Source organism: Myotis myotis, unplaced genomic scaffold (assembly GCF_014108235.1).
Source record: "Myotis myotis isolate mMyoMyo1 unplaced genomic scaffold, mMyoMyo1.p scaffold_m19_p_3, whole genome shotgun sequence".
Taxonomy (NCBI): Eukaryota; Metazoa; Chordata; class Mammalia; order Chiroptera; family Vespertilionidae; genus Myotis; species Myotis myotis.
This window is the reverse complement of record NW_023416335.1, coordinates 209132578-209149664: the sequence shown is the minus strand read 5'-3', so window position 1 is coordinate 209149664 and position 17087 is coordinate 209132578. Positions and strand designations below refer to the sequence as shown.

The 17087-nt window shown below is 38.3% G+C and overlaps 1 protein-coding gene across 1 annotated transcript in view; it reads left to right on the top strand.

Moving 5' to 3' along the window:
- The window catches only part of ST13 (ST13 Hsp70 interacting protein), a 32898-nt gene extending 15881 nt beyond the window's left edge, over positions 1-17017 (top strand). The window contains exons 5-12 of the mRNA XM_036301752.1: positions 45-111; positions 1075-1159; positions 1523-1633; positions 3364-3466; positions 4830-4946; positions 8253-8301; positions 13529-13662; positions 14802-17017. Of these exons, the coding sequence (XP_036157645.1) occupies positions 45-111; positions 1075-1159; positions 1523-1633; positions 3364-3466; positions 4830-4946; positions 8253-8301; positions 13529-13662; positions 14802-14930 (795 nt within the window). The 3' untranslated portion in view covers positions 14931-17017. The remainder of the gene's footprint in view (positions 1-44; positions 112-1074; positions 1160-1522; positions 1634-3363; positions 3467-4829; positions 4947-8252; positions 8302-13528; positions 13663-14801) is intronic.
- The last annotated feature ends 70 nt before the right edge of the window (positions 17018-17087 follow it).

Here is a 17087-nt window from a genome sequence, read left to right as displayed (position 1 = left end):
TTGCTCTCTTTACTATTCTAAGTCTGCCTTCAATTTTCCCCTAGATAACTGACGAGATGATGGATCAGGCAAATGACAAAAAAGTGGCTGCTATTGATGCCCTAAATGATGGTGAGTGATTTTTTTATACTTTGCTACATTTCTGTGATATTCTGGATTTTCTCTTCTCTGCCGTAGTAACTGTTAAATACTGGGAAAGGGAAAAGGAATTTAAATTTATTGAATATCTTATACTAAAGAAAGTGCCTATTTTCCTCCCAACCCTTACCCATTAGTAAAGAGGCTGAAATCACTCAGGTATCAATCACCTTGCCTAGACAGATTCTGATGTGAGTTGCTTATTAGACATCCCAGAGTAATAACTTGTACTAGACATCTGTAATAAGTAGTAAGACTGAACATTGTTTCATGAGTTCTGTTAAGGTGCTTTATACAATATATTTTCAAAGTGAATTGTGCATTTACTTTAAAATTCTGTGTTTATCTTGCCTTCCATGTTTCCTTTGTCCAAGTAAATTAGACTTTATGCAAAGAACTGTTCTAATTCTATAGTACATTTTATTTGTTGAATGACTCCACTGAAGGAACTAATAAAGAAGCTAACTGTTTGAATAGATATAATGATGTGGGTTATGGTCTTCAATGAGTTCTAGTTTTCTTGAATTTTTGTAACATTCTTATGAATTCAAATAATAAATTTTTACAGAAGCTCTGTATTTAGTAGGAATACATTTTTTGTTAAGTTGAATTTTAACCTTTTAACTTAATGGATATAAGAAAAGTTCTGGAATAAAATTTATTTATTCTTTAAATTTTATCCATTTACTTTTTCTTAATTAAAATCAATTATGAGAACTAAGAGTATGCTATTGTCTTGTGTTGAGTGATTTACAGTATTATAAGATTTGGTAAAGGTTTGCTTTGAAGAGCCTATTTTGAATATTAATTTAGAAACTAGTCTTTTTTTTCTGGTCTAAATAAAGTATGTGAAAAACTAATGAGACAAGAGATTAACAATTTTTCTTAATATTTTTTATCCTCTGGCTGTTTCCAATAACTCTTGTTTCACTTTAGGTGAACTACAGAAAGCCATAGACTTGTTCACAGATGCCATCAAGCTGAATCCTCGTTTGGCCATTCTGTATGCCAAGAGAGCCAGGTGAGAGCTCTAAACAAAATAGCACCCCCTAGTGAATAATTTCTTTTTAAAGATATTTTTATTAATTTCAGAGAGGAAGGGAGAGGAGGGAGAGGTAGACAAATCAATAATGAGAATCATTGATCAGCCACCTCCTGCACAACCCTCACTGGGGATTGAGCCTGCAACCTGGGCATGCGCCCTGACTGGGAATTGAACTGTGATCTCCTGGTTCATAGCTTGACACTCAACCAATGAGCCACACTGGCTGAGTCCTTGCGAATAATTTCTGATCATTTATTTAAATAGACTTGGCTTCTGTAGCAATCCCAAAGGTGTTATTGTTTTAAATGAATACTTTTTAATATCACACTTATTTTTTAGTGTCTTCATCAAATTACAGAAGCCAAATGCTGCCATCCGAGACTGTGACAGAGCTATTGAAATAAATCCTGATTCAGCTCAGCCTTACAAGTGGCGAGGGAAGGCACACAGGTAAGTAATATAATTTATTTATTTTTAGAACTCTTTATTTAAATCTGGTGTTTTTAAATATGCTTTCTTATACAAAATTGCCTAAAGATTTAATTTCAAAGTAATAATTATATGTACGCAACATGAAGAATTCATAAGGAACAAATAAAAATTCTTTACTCCTTTTACTCAAAGAAAACCACTGTTACAGTTTTTGACCACATATAACCAGATTTAAGATGAGGATTTTTCTCAAAATTATCTCCAGGAAAAGAGAGTGGCCTTTATCGACCAAACTCACAGTCAGGACTTGGTCTGGAAATAAATGACAAAGATGTATTCAAGGGTCTTATGGGATGTTCCTAGAGTCAGTTAAAACAAGAATAATTGTTTCCTTGTGCCTCAGCCCACTTGAAATTAATAATTTAGAAGCTTGACCATAGTTACTCCATTTTATTTCTTCACTCTATTCCTTACCTTGTATTAGATTTTCTCTTATTTTCAGATTTTCTATCTGCAACTTAACATTAAATAACCAGTATATTATAGAAGAAGGAATTCCCTAGCCTCCAACTACTTCAGTCAATGCTACGTCATCTGAAATATCAGGAGAGGGAGCAAATAAAGAGGTGAATTTAGCCTAGATTAGTAATCATTCCTGGAAGTGAAACAGTGTTATACAAATGGGTATTTGTGGTTTGAGATGAAATGTCCAATGACATTGACATCTTTCATGGAATGAAAAGTACTATACTTCAAGTGTGAGTGGAAATGAAGATGGACATGCTTGGACCAACTGTGCTTAGGTGACTCAAAAAAGTAGCTTTAGAGGTTTTTAAGACATATGTCAAAGATACAGATAAAATGTATTAATGCTCTGCCAGTACAGGAAAGCTTTTGCATTGCCATTGATCCTTGAGACCCCCAGTAGTATTTGAGCATTTCCTTGTCTTCTCGTAGAACATAGAATGGGCTCATCTTGAACTTTGCTTGTCTCAGATTGGTAGTAAACCATTTCTTCAAGAAACATTGGTTAAGTTTAGTGATGATTATTTTTATAGAAACTAAAGTTGGGTCACCAAATGTGTTCATTACTTCTGTGGTGTCCTTACTTTCTGTCATTTCAGTGGACAGAATTAGAAAAAAAAATTTTTTTAATAAAAATTTTAAGGAAAAAGTTACAAATTTTAAATTTATATTGATAATTTTTCATTAAAATTCAATATTAAATGTATTTTTGTATTTTTGATAGTTATCCTAAAGTCAAAATCTTTGCCCCTAATAGATTTACTTGTGTTACCTTACCATATACATAAAATTTTCAAAATCATACCTGAGAGGTAATATAATCTTTAAAGTTTAAAGTTTTTGTTGTTGCAGTTTTTATCTATATCCCACTGAAGATAATACTGTCATAATATAGTTTTAAATTACTTGAATTATTTTAAAACTTTGTTTTATTGATTTTTAGAGAGGAAGGAAGAGGTAAAGAGAGAGAGAAACATTGATGAGAGAGAGAACCATCGATTGGCTGCCTCCTGTATATCCCCTACAGGGATCGGGTCCACGGTCCAGCATGTACCCTAACTGGGAATCAAACCAGAGACTTCTCGGTGCATGGGTCATCCCTCAACTGTTGAGCCATACTGGCCAGGCTGTGACAATCCTTTCTCATAATGAGGAACAAGGACACTGAGCTGCATAAGTGAATATGTATAAAATACTCTAAAATGAATTTCAATCTGTTTCAGACTTCTGGGCCACTGGGAGGAAGCAGCCCATGATCTTGCCCTTGCATGTAAATTGGATTATGATGAAGATGCTAGTGCAATGCTGAAAGAAGTTCAACCAAAGGTGTGTTAAAGTGGAGAAAGGAAAGTCATTACTGTAATGCATGGCTCTAGCACTTAGCCCCTGGCAGTAATTATCTGCAAAACATATGCAAAGAAACAAACATTTGGAAATTATTATCTGTAATCACTGAAGTTTGTGCTCAACTCAGGAAATCATATTTCGTTTTCATGCTTTCCTTTTTCATGCTATATTATAGCAAGCTCTATTACTTTGTTTGCACACCTTCAATAGAATTATAACCAAAAACAAATGAAAAAGGGGGCAAATGGAAAAATGTATAAAATGTGAGCCAAGATTGAGTTTGATCTGTATTTATCATAGGTATATATAGCCACAGTATAAAATATGAGGGCCCTGTGATAGTTAACAAGTTCAACCTTTGAAAAAATGATAATATTGAATCCAAAAGCTAGAATATTGTCTTAAGATAATTTCTGTCTAAAATTGTCAGTGAAATTAATTTTAATGCATTCACATGGTAAATCCTTCAGCTTTGTGGGTAGTTCTACTATCCAGAATTCATTCCCAAAGGTTTTAAGATAGGGCAAATTTTATTTTATTTAGCTACTGTTAGAGACTGTTATTTCTTTTTTCTTCTCATAGCAGGGCTAACTCAGCAAGATTATTGTGTGAGATGTTCTGGAATGTGAGGTTCTTAAAAAATCACAAGTAAACTAATGATTGAATATGAATCTCATTTAATTAGTGTTATTCTCTGAATAATTAATAGATTCCAAGAATTTGTTGTGAATGATGTACTAGTGCCTGGTACATATATTTTCTTAGTTCTTTTTTATATATATTTATTTTTATTGATTACAGAGAGGGAGAGGGAGAGAGAAATATCAATGATGAGAGAGAATCATTGATCTGCTGCCTCCTGCTGGGGATTGAGCCCACAACCTGGGCATGTGCCCTTGACTGGAATCAAACCCTGGATCCTTCAGTCAGCAGGCCAATGCTCTATCCACTGAGCCAAACCAGCTAGGGCTCTCTCTTAGTTCTTAGAGCATTTCTGTAAGACTTGGATGTTTCTCATTTTATGGATGAGGAAAATTAAGTATTGTTAGACTGGTAAATAACTGGTATATGTGTTTCTAGTTTCTGCCTTCCCAGGGCAGGTATCAGATGAGAATTGTGCAATTTGAAACCTAATTGTCCTCCTGGCCATATTTAATTGTTTCACAGTGGACTTGTTAAAGCCTGAGTTACCTCAGGTGTTTTTCTGTCAGGTAAATCTGTCATTATTCAAAACTATGTCAAACACCTCTCCACAAAGAAAAGTAATTCTTTAACAAAACTGTAGATATGTATTGACTTTATTCAATTTTTAGAACATTTTTCTGTGGCTCTTTTTTCCTAGGCCCAGAAAATTGCAGAACATCGGAGAAAGTATGAGCGGAAACGGGAAGAGCGAGAGATCAAAGAAAGAATGGAAAGGGTTAAGAAGGCTCGGGAAGAACATGAGAAAGCCCAGAGGGTAAAGTTTCTATAACTAAACCATTAATGGAAAATACAGTAGGTTAGAGCTTTTAGGATATTATCCTAATTCTTGGCTCTTTCATGCTGCATGCAGTTCTGTACAATAATGGTGAAGGGGGTTTTCTTTCCCTTTATTTAGTTTGTGGGGATACTTTTAGTCTTTAAATTCTTAAGTGAGTTTATATTTCACCAATTATATTCTTGTGTTCTCCTTAAATCAGGGATTTTTTCTTGTCAAATAATTAAAACTTGGCAGTAATTATTTGTTTTCTTGAAGATGCTTGCCCTGATATGTAACTGTTGTGGTTCCTCCTATTCCAGCTGTTTAGTCATAGCTTTTTAAAATTGATGCTAGCTGTTTATTTTTAATTACAAAATCATCTATATATATGAAAGGCTAAGTGACCAACCGTACATACATATGTATCACCAGCTGGCAGGTACATATGACGCGAACTAGCAATTTAAAAATAAACGTTGACTCACACATGCACCATACATATAAAGCTCTCGCTGGCTCCAATCACATGCGTGCATTTTGATCTGTCATTGTTGATGGTGAATTTGGTTGTTTTTTTTTGACATTTCTATTATAGAAAAGGGCAAATAGTGATATTAAAATATTTCTTGTAATTAATTTCCTTTCAATGTGCACAAATCCGTGCACCGGGCAATTAGTGTTATATAACATTTAGAAAAAAAGTTATACATAATTTATCTACAATACTGTTGTTATTCTTAAGATTTCTCCTAGTCATTTTCTATATTACTAGCCTTTTGCATTGATGCTGTCAGTTTTCATCTTTTTTTTTTTTTAAATAGTTCATTGATTTTTTACAGAAAGGATGGGAGAAGGATAGAGAGTTAGAAACATAGATGAGAGAGAAACACCAATTCAGCTGCCTCCTGTACACTCTCTACTGGGGATATGCCCACAACCAAGGTACATGTCCTTGACCAGAATCGAACCTGGGACCCTTCAGTCCGAAGGCCGATGCTCTATCCACTGAGCCAAAACAGTCAGGGCTCTGCTTATTTTTAACATTGGTAGATAATAAAAGCCTGATACGCAAATTGTCCCCTTAGGCAGTCATTCAACCAGGAGACCAGGAGTTCGACCACTCGCTATGATGTGTGCTGATCACCAGGGGGGCGGTGTGGAACACAGCAGGCATCGGTGACGCGCTGTGACCTCTTGCAGGCTACCTGGGGTCGGGGGTGACAGGGATGGAGATGTGGTGAGAATGTGGGGTGTCTACCGAGCTCGCTCTCACTCCCCCTGCTACCCTTCTCTGGGACACCAGTGCTTGCGTGTCGGGGAAGACCCTGCTCTCAGGTGCCTTTGAGGAGCAGAGACTGCAGGGGCTAGTCAGGCTCCCCGTGAGTTTGCCGAGGAGCTCGTCTGCAAGGCCAGCCAGGAGAGAGTGTGCTGCTTGCCTGGCTTCCCTCACTGCGCCCCAGCCTGCAGCGTCTGGTCAGGCTCACTGCATCTCCGCGTGGGGACTTGGGTGCTGTGACTCAGGTGGAGGGGGTGTGGAAGGGGCCCGGAGCTCCAGATGCTACCTGGGGCCCAGAGATCAGCTTAGATCTGCCCTTCCATGCCAGACACTCACACTTCGATCGCCAGCCAGGCCTAGGGACCGCACGCATGCACTAATTTTGTGCACCGGGCCTCTAGTTGTTAGATAAAAGGACATAAAGCTGTATTATAATTATACTAGAGGCCTGAGGAATGAAATTTGTGCAAGGGGCTTTGTCCAGAAGGTCGTCCAGAGAGTCGTTCTGTTTGGTCTAATTAGCATATTCTTTATTATATAGGACTAGAGGTCTGGTGCACAGATTTGTGCACGAGTGGGGTTCCTTGTGGTGGCCTGCGGAGATTGGGCCCCAGCTCGCACCCCTAGCCCTGCAGCCCCACCTGGCACACTGTCTTGGCCTGGTGCCGCCCCCTCACTTGCTCCACCATCCTGTCTGCAGAGTGATTGATTGGGGCTGGGCCCCCCGCCACTGCGCTGGTCGCTGTCTGCGGGGCAATTGGCGGGGCGATCGGGCCCCCCCTCGCACCAGCCTTGGCCTGGTGCTGCCCACTCACCTGCTCCACCATCCCGCTATGGTCCCGTTCTCGTCGGGGCCCATCAGGGCCGGCAGTGCCTCCACTCCCGCCTGCTGCCGGCACCATGTCGTTGACGCCCACCATGTTTTGCGTCGCTCCCTGGTGGTCAGCGCATGTCATAGTGAGCAGTCGAATTCCTGGTCTCCTCGTCGAACAACTGCTCAAGGGGATAATTTGCATATTAGGCTTTTATTATATAAGATAACACTAGAGGCCCAGTGCATGGATTTGTGCACTGGTGGGATCCCTCGCCGTCGCCTGCGGGGATCAGGCCGAAACTGGCAGTGCAATGCCTCCTGCCGCTCCTGTCGGCTGCTCCCGCTCATCCCTGCCCTGCTGCACCTGCCACGGGCTCGCGCCCAGTCAATCCCCAGCAGCGCTCACCAGCTGTGAGCCCTGTGTCTGGCACCGGTCTATCAGCTGAACAGTGGTCCCACTGTGGGAGCGCACTGACTACCAAAGGGCAGCTCCTTCGTTGAGCACCTGCCCCTGGTGGTCAGTGCATATCATAGCAACCGGTCGTTCAGTCACTTGGTCACTTAGGCTTTTATGTATAGAGATTATACCCTAATTTTTGTTGTCATTTAATATTTTTAAGCATCATGCTTGATTTTGGGGATTATAGTTTATAATCTTCAAAAGTAATTTTTATGTATCTCCAAATTATAATTGGTTATGAGGGAAGTTTATGTATATTTCTTTTTACTTTGTGTTTAAGAAAACAACAGAAATCATTCAGTAAATCTCTAGTTGCATTTGTTGTTGAATTACATAGAGTATGGAAAAGATGAACCTGGGAAACAAAAGTTATGGCAGTTTTAGTAATCTAACCATGTGCTTTTATTTTGGAATTTAAAAATAATAACAATGTAGTTTTTATAAGCATGGACCAACAAATCAGTATTATAAATTCATTTCTAGGTTTTTGTCCCTTTCCCAAGTAGAAGGAAAACACTTGAAATCATTATCAAAGGAATGCTCATTGAGAAATTCATTTGGAAATTTGGGGTGGGGGGTGGATTGTGAAGGTATGTATATTTTAGTCCATTATTTCCACTTGAAGTTTTTCATTCTTGTAATACTATAACTACCTTATTTTTACAAATTTTTCCATGATTCTGCATGGGTAAGGTAGGGGTGGACAGCAGGACTTTTTCCCTCCTTGTAACATAATTTGTTTTTCTGTTAAAGGAGGAAGAAGCCAGACGACAATCAGGAGCTCAGTATGGCTCTTTTCCAGGTATTTAAAAAAAAATTAAGCCTATTAGTATTGTAAATAATTGGAGAATGTTCTGATTTGGGGGCTCCGATATGTTTATTATATTTAATACCATCAGTCCCTAGTACACTGAAGAATCTTTAGGGTGTTAGCTTCTAGTAAGTTTCATTCTAATAAAAATTTTATGTTAGTGGAAATAACAGTATAGTATTTTCCTCATACATTGAGCAGTATACTTTTTTTTAAAGTATATTTTTATTGATTTTTTACAGAGAGGAAGGGAGAGGGATAGAGAGTTAGAAACATCTGTGAGAGAGAAACATTGACCAGCTGCCTCCTGCACACCTCCTACTGGGGATGTACCCACAACCAAGGTACATGCCCTTGATCGGAATCGAACCTGGGACCCTTCAGTTCGCAGGCTGACGCTCTATCCACCGAGCCAAAGCAGTTTTGGCGAGCAGTATACTTTTTAAAAGTAGCTGACATTTATTGAGGCCCAAGCATTGTACCTTTATTAAAAGAGTATAATGATTGTGATGGATTCAAAGTATTTCTAAATATAATGGAATTTTGTTTATTCATGAGATAGTAAGTAAAAGTGCTGTGTGGAATTAGCACAAGCATGTTTTAAGTCCAGTGTAAAAATAATATACACTCTTCCCTTTCTTGTGTCAAGTGATCTGAAATTACCAGTGAGACAAAGCCTTGAATGATACCAGTCCTATATAATACAAGTAGTAGAGCAGTTAAAAGCACTCAGAGAATGAATGAATACTTCCTTATTGAGGCAGTTTGAAATTTATATAAAAACTAGGAAGAGATTTTTTTTTAAGGTCATAATTCTTTTTTATTATTATTATTAAATCTCTATTGTTCAGATTATTACATTTGTTCCTCTTCCCCCCCCCCACCCAAAACTCCCCTCCATCCAGTTCCCACCCGACCCTCCACCCTCACTCCCCACCCACTGTCCTTATCTATAGGTGCACAATTTTTGTCCAGTCTCTTCCCGCATCCCTCACACCCCTTTCCCCCCCAAGAATAGTCCATTCCCTTTCTATGCCCCTGATTCTAGTATAATCACCAGTTCATTCTGTTCATAAGATTATTTATTCACTTGATTTTTAGATTCACTTGTTGATAGATGTGTATTTGTTGTTCATAATTTGTATCTTTACCTTTTTCTTTTTCTTCCTCTTCTTAAAGGATACCTTTCAGCATTTCATATAATACTGGTTTAGTGGTGATGAACTCCTTTAGCTTTTTCTTCTCTGTGAAGCTCTTTATCTGACCTTCAAATCTGAATGATAGTTTTGCTGGATAAAGTAATCTTGGTTGTTGGTTCTTGGCTTTCATCACTTTGAATATTTCTTTCCACTCCCTTCTGGCCTGCAAAGTTTCTGTTGAGAAATCAGCTGACAGTCATATGGGTACTCCCTTGCAGGTAACTGACTGTTATTCTCATGCTGCTTTTAAGAGTCTCTCTTTGTCTTTTGCTCTTGGCATTTTAATTATGATGTGTCTTGGTGTGGTCCTCTTTGGATTCCTTTTGTTTGGGGTTCTCTGCGCTTCCTGGACTTGTAAGTCTATTTCTTTCACCAGGTAGGGCAAGTTTTCTGTCATTATTTCTTCAAATTGGTTTTTCATTATCTTGCTCTCTCTCTTCTTCTGGCATCCATATAATTCGAATGTTGGTACCCTTGAAGCTGTCCCGGAGGCTCCGTACACTATCTTCGTATTTTTGGATTCTTTTTTCATTTTGCTTTTCCGGTTGGGTGTTTTTTGCTTCTTCGTATTTCAAATCTTTGACTTGGTTCTTGCGATCCTCTGGTCTGCTGTTGGGAGTCTGTATAATATTCTTTATTTCAGTCAGTGTATGCTTAATTTCTAGTTGGTCCTTTATCACAACATCGAGGGTCTCACTAGATTTCTTGAGGGTCTCATTAAGCTTATTGGTGGTTTCTAGAAAATTCTTGAAAAACCTTAAAAGTATGGTTTTGAACTCTATATCCAGTTGTTTGCTTTCCTCCATTTCTGTCATTTGTGTCCTGTTTCTTTGTCTCGGCATTTTTTATGCTTCGCTGGGTCGATAGATTGGCTTCTTTCTGTGCTAAGTGTCCTATAGGGCCCAGTGGCTTAGCCTCCCCAATTACCTGAGGTGGACACTCTTGGTGCACTCCCTTGTGGGCTTTGTGCACAGTCTTGTTGTAGGTAAGCCTTGATTGTTGTAGGTAAGACTGGGAGGAATTGACCTCCAGGCCAATTGGCTGTGAGAATCAGCTGTGTCTGCAGTGGGAGAACTTCTGTGCTGAGGACACCCTTCTGGGGCGAGACTTGCTTCAGTGGGGCTTTGGTGCTCACTGAGTCTGCCCCTGAGTGTGTCCCTTATGGATCTGAGGAGTTGTAATTGGATGGTCCCACTCTGACCACTGGGTACACTGGCTCTTGGATCTAAGGAGGTGCTAATCTAGCCTCTGCCTGAGGCTACACAGCAGAAGCCAGCTGTAAAGCAATGCAAGTTGCTCTGGGGCCTTGGGCCAGCTGCAGTTTGTTGAGTAATTTTCAGATTACAAAGGGCCGGGCCTTTCATATGCAAAAGCCTCCATGCATGGTTTGGGTGGGGCGGGTCCCAGGGGATCAACAGGGCAGACGGAGTGAGCAGTATGACTTCTCTCAGTCCTGTCCTCAGAGGCCCCCGGCAATCGCTGTGAGCGCCTCCGAGAGAAAGCTGCCCTCGAGTTCCAACCGATGCCAGACAGTCCCGTTTCTCCCGTATGAGTCTGGGTTCCCAGAGACTCACCCGGAGCGAGTCTGGAGCTCAGAGCTTGAGACTCCCTCCCGATTGAAAAAGATTGAAAAAGACAATCGTGTCTTCAGCCGCCAGCCCTCTCCGCATGCACCTCCGCACCTTAGTATTTTACTTCCGCACCGCACCTCCTTGCTTTTCTCTTTCCTTCTAGTTGTAGAATTTCCACTCAGCCAGCCTTCCTGTGGTTCTGGATGATGACCGTTCCGTCTTTTAGTTGTATTTTTGAAGTGGTTGTGCGAGGCAGCAGTCTCCGGTGTTTACCTATGCCGCCATCTTGGTTCTCTCTTAAGTTCACAATTCTAATGGGGAATCAGCTGTTTAATAGTAGTAACCAGCTTCCTCTTAAGGAGGGTTAGAAGCAGCCATACACTGCTTATGTTTATATGCCTGCCACTGGCTAAAAAGGTAGCCTCTATTCTAAAAGGTCATGTGCCAAGCAACTAAAAAGGAAGAACATATATTGGGGCTGAGTGCAATTTGGAGAAAAGGCAAGAAAATTTTAGTTCATAGTTTACTTCCTATTCAAAATATAAATGATCTTATGTCAGGTACCTTTGTTTTAGAAAGTGACCACTAACGTAGACTAGTGTAGAGATAATTTTTTGTTATGTATTTTTTATTACCTAGATTGACAAGCAGACTAGTTAACTATTACTGCATTGGATCAGTAATTTTTTTACGGGTATAAACCAGTTTTTTAGTCAGTAGGAGCAGCAAAAGAAGCTTTTAGACCACTTAGATCTCCTTATCTGTGATTATTAGTTACTTATGCACATGTTTAAATTATTGAGCCAGATAGTAATGACTTTGTACCATATTTTGCTTTGGAGTGAGGCGCTTAATTACAGTGACTCTTGATCTGTAGAATACATTGATGTTACCTGTATTTTCCTTTAGAATTATATTGGTATAATTGTTATTTCAGAATACTTCCAGCAGACATAAAAATAGTGAAAAACTGAGTAGAAAATAATTTTGGCTTATAATCTAAAAAACATGCTGGTAGTATTAAATCCTTTTTGCTAGAACATTATTCTCAATATAAAGAAGAAACACCAGGAGTGCTTGTTAAAAATGCACATTTTCAGTTTCACTTTCAGAAATTTTGATTCTTTCTGTTGTGGAGATAAAAATCCACAGCTTTTTAAAACAAGCATTCCATGTAGTTGTTAAAGGAATAACTGCTCTAGAAGAATATAGTTTTTTGTTACTTTTTAAAGAGTAACTAAACTTGAATGAATTAACTTTAAATTGAGGCAGAAATAATATTAAAGAAATTTTGTAATTCCAAGGACTGAGCTTTTTATTTTAAGGTAAGATTAGTTTTCTTTTTTTTTTTAAGAGTTTTATTGCTAGGGAAAAAAATGAACCCAGAAGGTAGCAAAGTCTGATTTACAGCCTAATTTTTTAAGAAAAAAATTGAATCCAAAAAATTTTATCTTGTTACATCCAGTTAGAATGTTCAGACTACTTTGTGTTTAGTAGCGTAACCTCCTTTTTCTTTGTGCATGTACATGTGTGTCATTTTAATTGGTAGTGTGGACATAAGAAATGCCCAAACCTGTAGATAATTTATTTATTTTAATCCTCACCCAAGGGCATGTTCATTGATTTTGAGAGAGAGAAACATTGATGTGAGAGAGAAACATCTAGGTATGTGCCCTTACTGGGAATTGAACCCTCAACCTTTCCCTGTATGGGATGACGCTCTAACCAACTGAACCATACTGGCCAGGGCCAAACCTGTAGAGAAATTTTTAAAAAATATATTTTATTGATTTTTTACAGAGAGTAAGGAAGAGGGATAGAGAATTAGAAACATCGATGAGAGAGAAACATTGATCAGCTGCCTCCTGCACACTCACCACTGGGGATGTGCCCGCAACCAAGGCACATGCCCTTGACCAGAATTGAACCTGAGACCCTTCAGTCCGCAGGCCGACGCTCTATCCATTGAGCCAAACCGGTTAGGGCTATAGAGAATTTTTTATAAGAGTTTATTTGAGTCAAAACTGATGAGAGTTGCTCATCTCATGCTTTGGAGAATGACAGTTTTGCAGTTTCGTGTATGCATTTCTTTTCTGAAATTGAGGGAACATTACATGAAGTTGGGGAAAAGCAAGATTGGGAATTGGATTACAGGAGAGTTAACAAAAATTATGTGCTCTCTTGGGCAAGGTTGGTACTCATTTCAAAGATATCTTAACCTAGACAGGACTGGCTTAGGGCAAAGAAGTAAATCTTTTGCTAAAGAAGTTACACACCTGGGGCCTAACTACCCACTGTGACCTACCCAGTTAGGAATTTGTGATTGGATCACCCTGTGAAGTTACTTTCTATAACTTCCCCTTTTCATCCATAGTAGAAAATAGTATACTATTAGGTTACTTCAAAATGTGGTTGATGTCTATATAATCTTTTCATTTGTTTTTGTAGGTGGCTTTCCTGGGGGAATGCCTGGTAATTTTCCTGGAGGAATGCCTGGAATGGGAGGAGGCATGCCTGGAATGGCAGGAATGCCTGGGCTCAATGAAATTCTTAGTGATCCAGAGGTTCTTGCAGCCATGCAGGTAAGACATAGAAAAACAGAGTGGAACTTTATATCACTATGGCATTTCTTTCATAATTCTGTGTGGGGACAAAGGTTAACTCTGTTAGCCAAGTTATATTGATCTGAATTGCCAAATAGCTTGTGATACTCATTTTCTTTTAGAATGAGTAGCTTAAAATTTTTTTTTAAAGATTTTTTTATTGATTTTTAGAGAGAGAGAGAAATAACTGATCTGAGAGTGAAACATCTATTGACTGCCTCCTGCAGGCCCTCTACCAGGAATGGAGCCTGAACCCCCAGCCAGGTGCCCTGACTGGAATCGAACCAGCAACCTACTGGTGTATGGGATAATGCTCAATCAACTGGGCCACACTGGCCAGGGCACTTAAATTTTTAAAAATTGTTTTATAGGAAATACTTTGTAATAGTTGGTAATTGTATTTGGTTGTCCTTTTCTTTATATCAAGACTTGATATGTTTGTTTTTTTTCCATTAGGTAAAATGATATAATTGAGTGACTTTGAAGTGCACATTTAATAATATTTCTAGCCCTAACTGGTTTGGCTCAGCGGATAGAGTGTCGGCCTGCGGACTCAAGGGTCCCAGGTTTGATTCCGGTCAAGGGCATGTACCTTGGTTGCGGGCACATCCCCAGTGGTGAGTGTGCAGGAGGCAGCTGGTCGGTGTTTCTCTCTCATCGATGTTTCTAACTCTCTATCCCTCTCCCTTCCTCTCTGTAAAAAATCAATAAAATATATTTAAAAAAAATAATAATATTTTTAGTTTTGGGACTTGTCCAAATCCCAAATAACTTGACCATGACAAAATTATAGGTCTAAATAAATAGGTAGGATTTAAGATAAAAACTTGTTGATCCATAAAACTTTTTTTTTTTTTTAAATATATTTTATTGATTTTTTACAGAGAGGAAGGGAGAGAGATAGAGAGTTAGAAACATTGATGAGAGAGAAACATCGATCAGCTGCCTCCTGCACATCTCCTACTGGGGATGTGCCCGCAACCCAGGTACATGCCCTTGACCGGAATCGAACCCAGGACCCTTCAGTCCGCAGGCCGACGCTCTATCCACTGAGCCAAACCGGTTTCGGCAGATCCATAAAACTTTTAAGTACTTTAAAACAAAACCTTTCTTTGCAGGATCCAGAAGTTATGGTGGCCTTCCAGGATGTGGCTCAGAACCCAGCAAATATGTCAAAATATCAGAGCAACCCAAAGGTTATGAATCTCATCAGTAAATTGTCAGCCAAATTTGGAGGTCAAGCATAATGCCCTTCTGACAAATAAAGCCCTTGCTGAAGGAAAAGCAACTTGGATCACCCAATGGATGTCGCAATAATACAACCCAGTGTACCTCTGACCTTCTCATGAAGAAAGCTGGGGTGCTTTGAAGAGAATCCCGACCCCTCTGCCCCAAATGCAGCTGTAACATTTTACAGTGGTTTGCCATTATGGTATTCATTCAGATAATGTTTTCCTACTAGGGATTACAAAGTTTAAACACTTTAAACCTTAAAAATACCTAAAAACAAATTAAAAGGGTGTGTTAAACCCTACATTTTTCTTTACTAATCATTTTGGTGTTTTCCTTTGAATTATTGGGCAAAAGATACTTCAGGATGGAAGATTTATTGCTCAGAGTGAAGTATAGGTTTATTAGTGGAAAGCGAATATAACATTTAAATAAAGTTTGAGTTAGATATATGGCTTACCTCAGTAACCATATATTGTAACCATTTTGATTTCTCTTTTTAAATGCTTTATTTTAAAAAAAATGATTTATTTTGATAAAACTACTGGGACCTGGGTAGGGACTGGAAGTACTAGGCAGGGCAGCAGCAGTCTTACTACATTTTATATAACACGTACCCTTGTGCAGATGCATTTAAATCTTACACTGGTGAAGGAGTGATTTTTATAATGCTACAGTAGAGTTGGATTACTTAGCTCTGTTCTTGTCTGATAAATCAAATAAATGTTTCATATTATTTCCACATAGGGGAAATAAGGAATACTTTTCTTTTTATATTTCTATGTTTAAAATTACCTTTTCTGGTCAAAAAATAACCAACTCTTTGTCAGCTTTCTACTTGTTTTTACATTTCCCTCTTACTCTTGGGCTAAAGATAGTCCTTTTTCACTAGCATCATCACTGCTAGTGAATAATTCACAGCATAATTGTGCAAGCATATTTAATGCTGGTTTAATTTAATATGTAATACATATAGTGACTGACTATGTAGGGTAATACCCATAACAGCTGTAGTTTCCTACTTGGCCAAGAGAATTCATATTTAAGTATTAGATTTCTACTTTGGTGAAATCTTATAACAGAAGATGTTGGAAGGAGGGATTCCCTTTGGTGTTTGGTCTTTTACTTAGGAAATATCAGTTGAGTTTATCTTTGTATTTTGGAGAGAGTCTGAGGTTTGAATTACTTGAGATACATAGAGGGGAACCTAAGTTTTTGCTCCAACATGAATTAAAAACTTGATGAGATCCATGGTTCTTTATTGTAGAGTTGTTGGTATTATAAAGGATTCATTGTTCTCTTATTCAGCTCTGAAATACTGCAACCATATTTTCACCTCTTTTTCCCTCTCCAAGGATAAAGAAAATGATAAATTTTCTGTTGTACATTCAGTTCCTATATTAAATGAGACTAAGTCCAGGCACTGTACAAGGAATTTTTAGGTTTCTACCTATCTTTCATTTAAATGCTAATGTACTTTGCTTATTTGAAGAATCAGTGGTAGGAACAGTAAAGTAATTCCATTGAATACATTTTTTAAATAGCACACATCTGAAATTACAAGTCAATTCAGATTCTAATCCTTTGCTGTACACAAGCAGATAGAAATGCATCTTATATAAGAGAAAAAGCTGTATGCTAATTAAGCATGCTTTTTAAGCCCTTTAAAAATACTCAGCATATAAACTTAGCATTTGAGCTTGCCAGTGTTCTTTTTGTTAATGTGTGTTCTTTCTCAAAATTTCCAGTGTAGGCTGTGAATAATAACTCAAGAAGACCAGTTGCTTTTGAATTCCTTATTTGATTTATTTACTTGACTACACATTACCTAAGTATATTCTAACATTTCAAATATTAACCATAAATGGGTAAAACTAAAACTGGTCTTCTGAAAATGTGTTCTGTGCTTTTAGACTTTTAAGTTCCACAAATAAAAAATACATTCATTTTCATAGAAACTCAATATATCATTTTAAACAAATGTTCTTTTTTTGTGCTAATAATGCTGTAAGAAGGAAAAAGTAAAGGGTTTTTCCTGCTTAAAACTATATAGTTGTTGGATATTTCTAGCTACATTAAAAATAAAGTATGGTTTCAAACTGGATATTGACTCCCCCACCCCCCTATTTCCCCCCAGCACATGTTCTATTTCTTTTGTCTCTAACATTCATCTT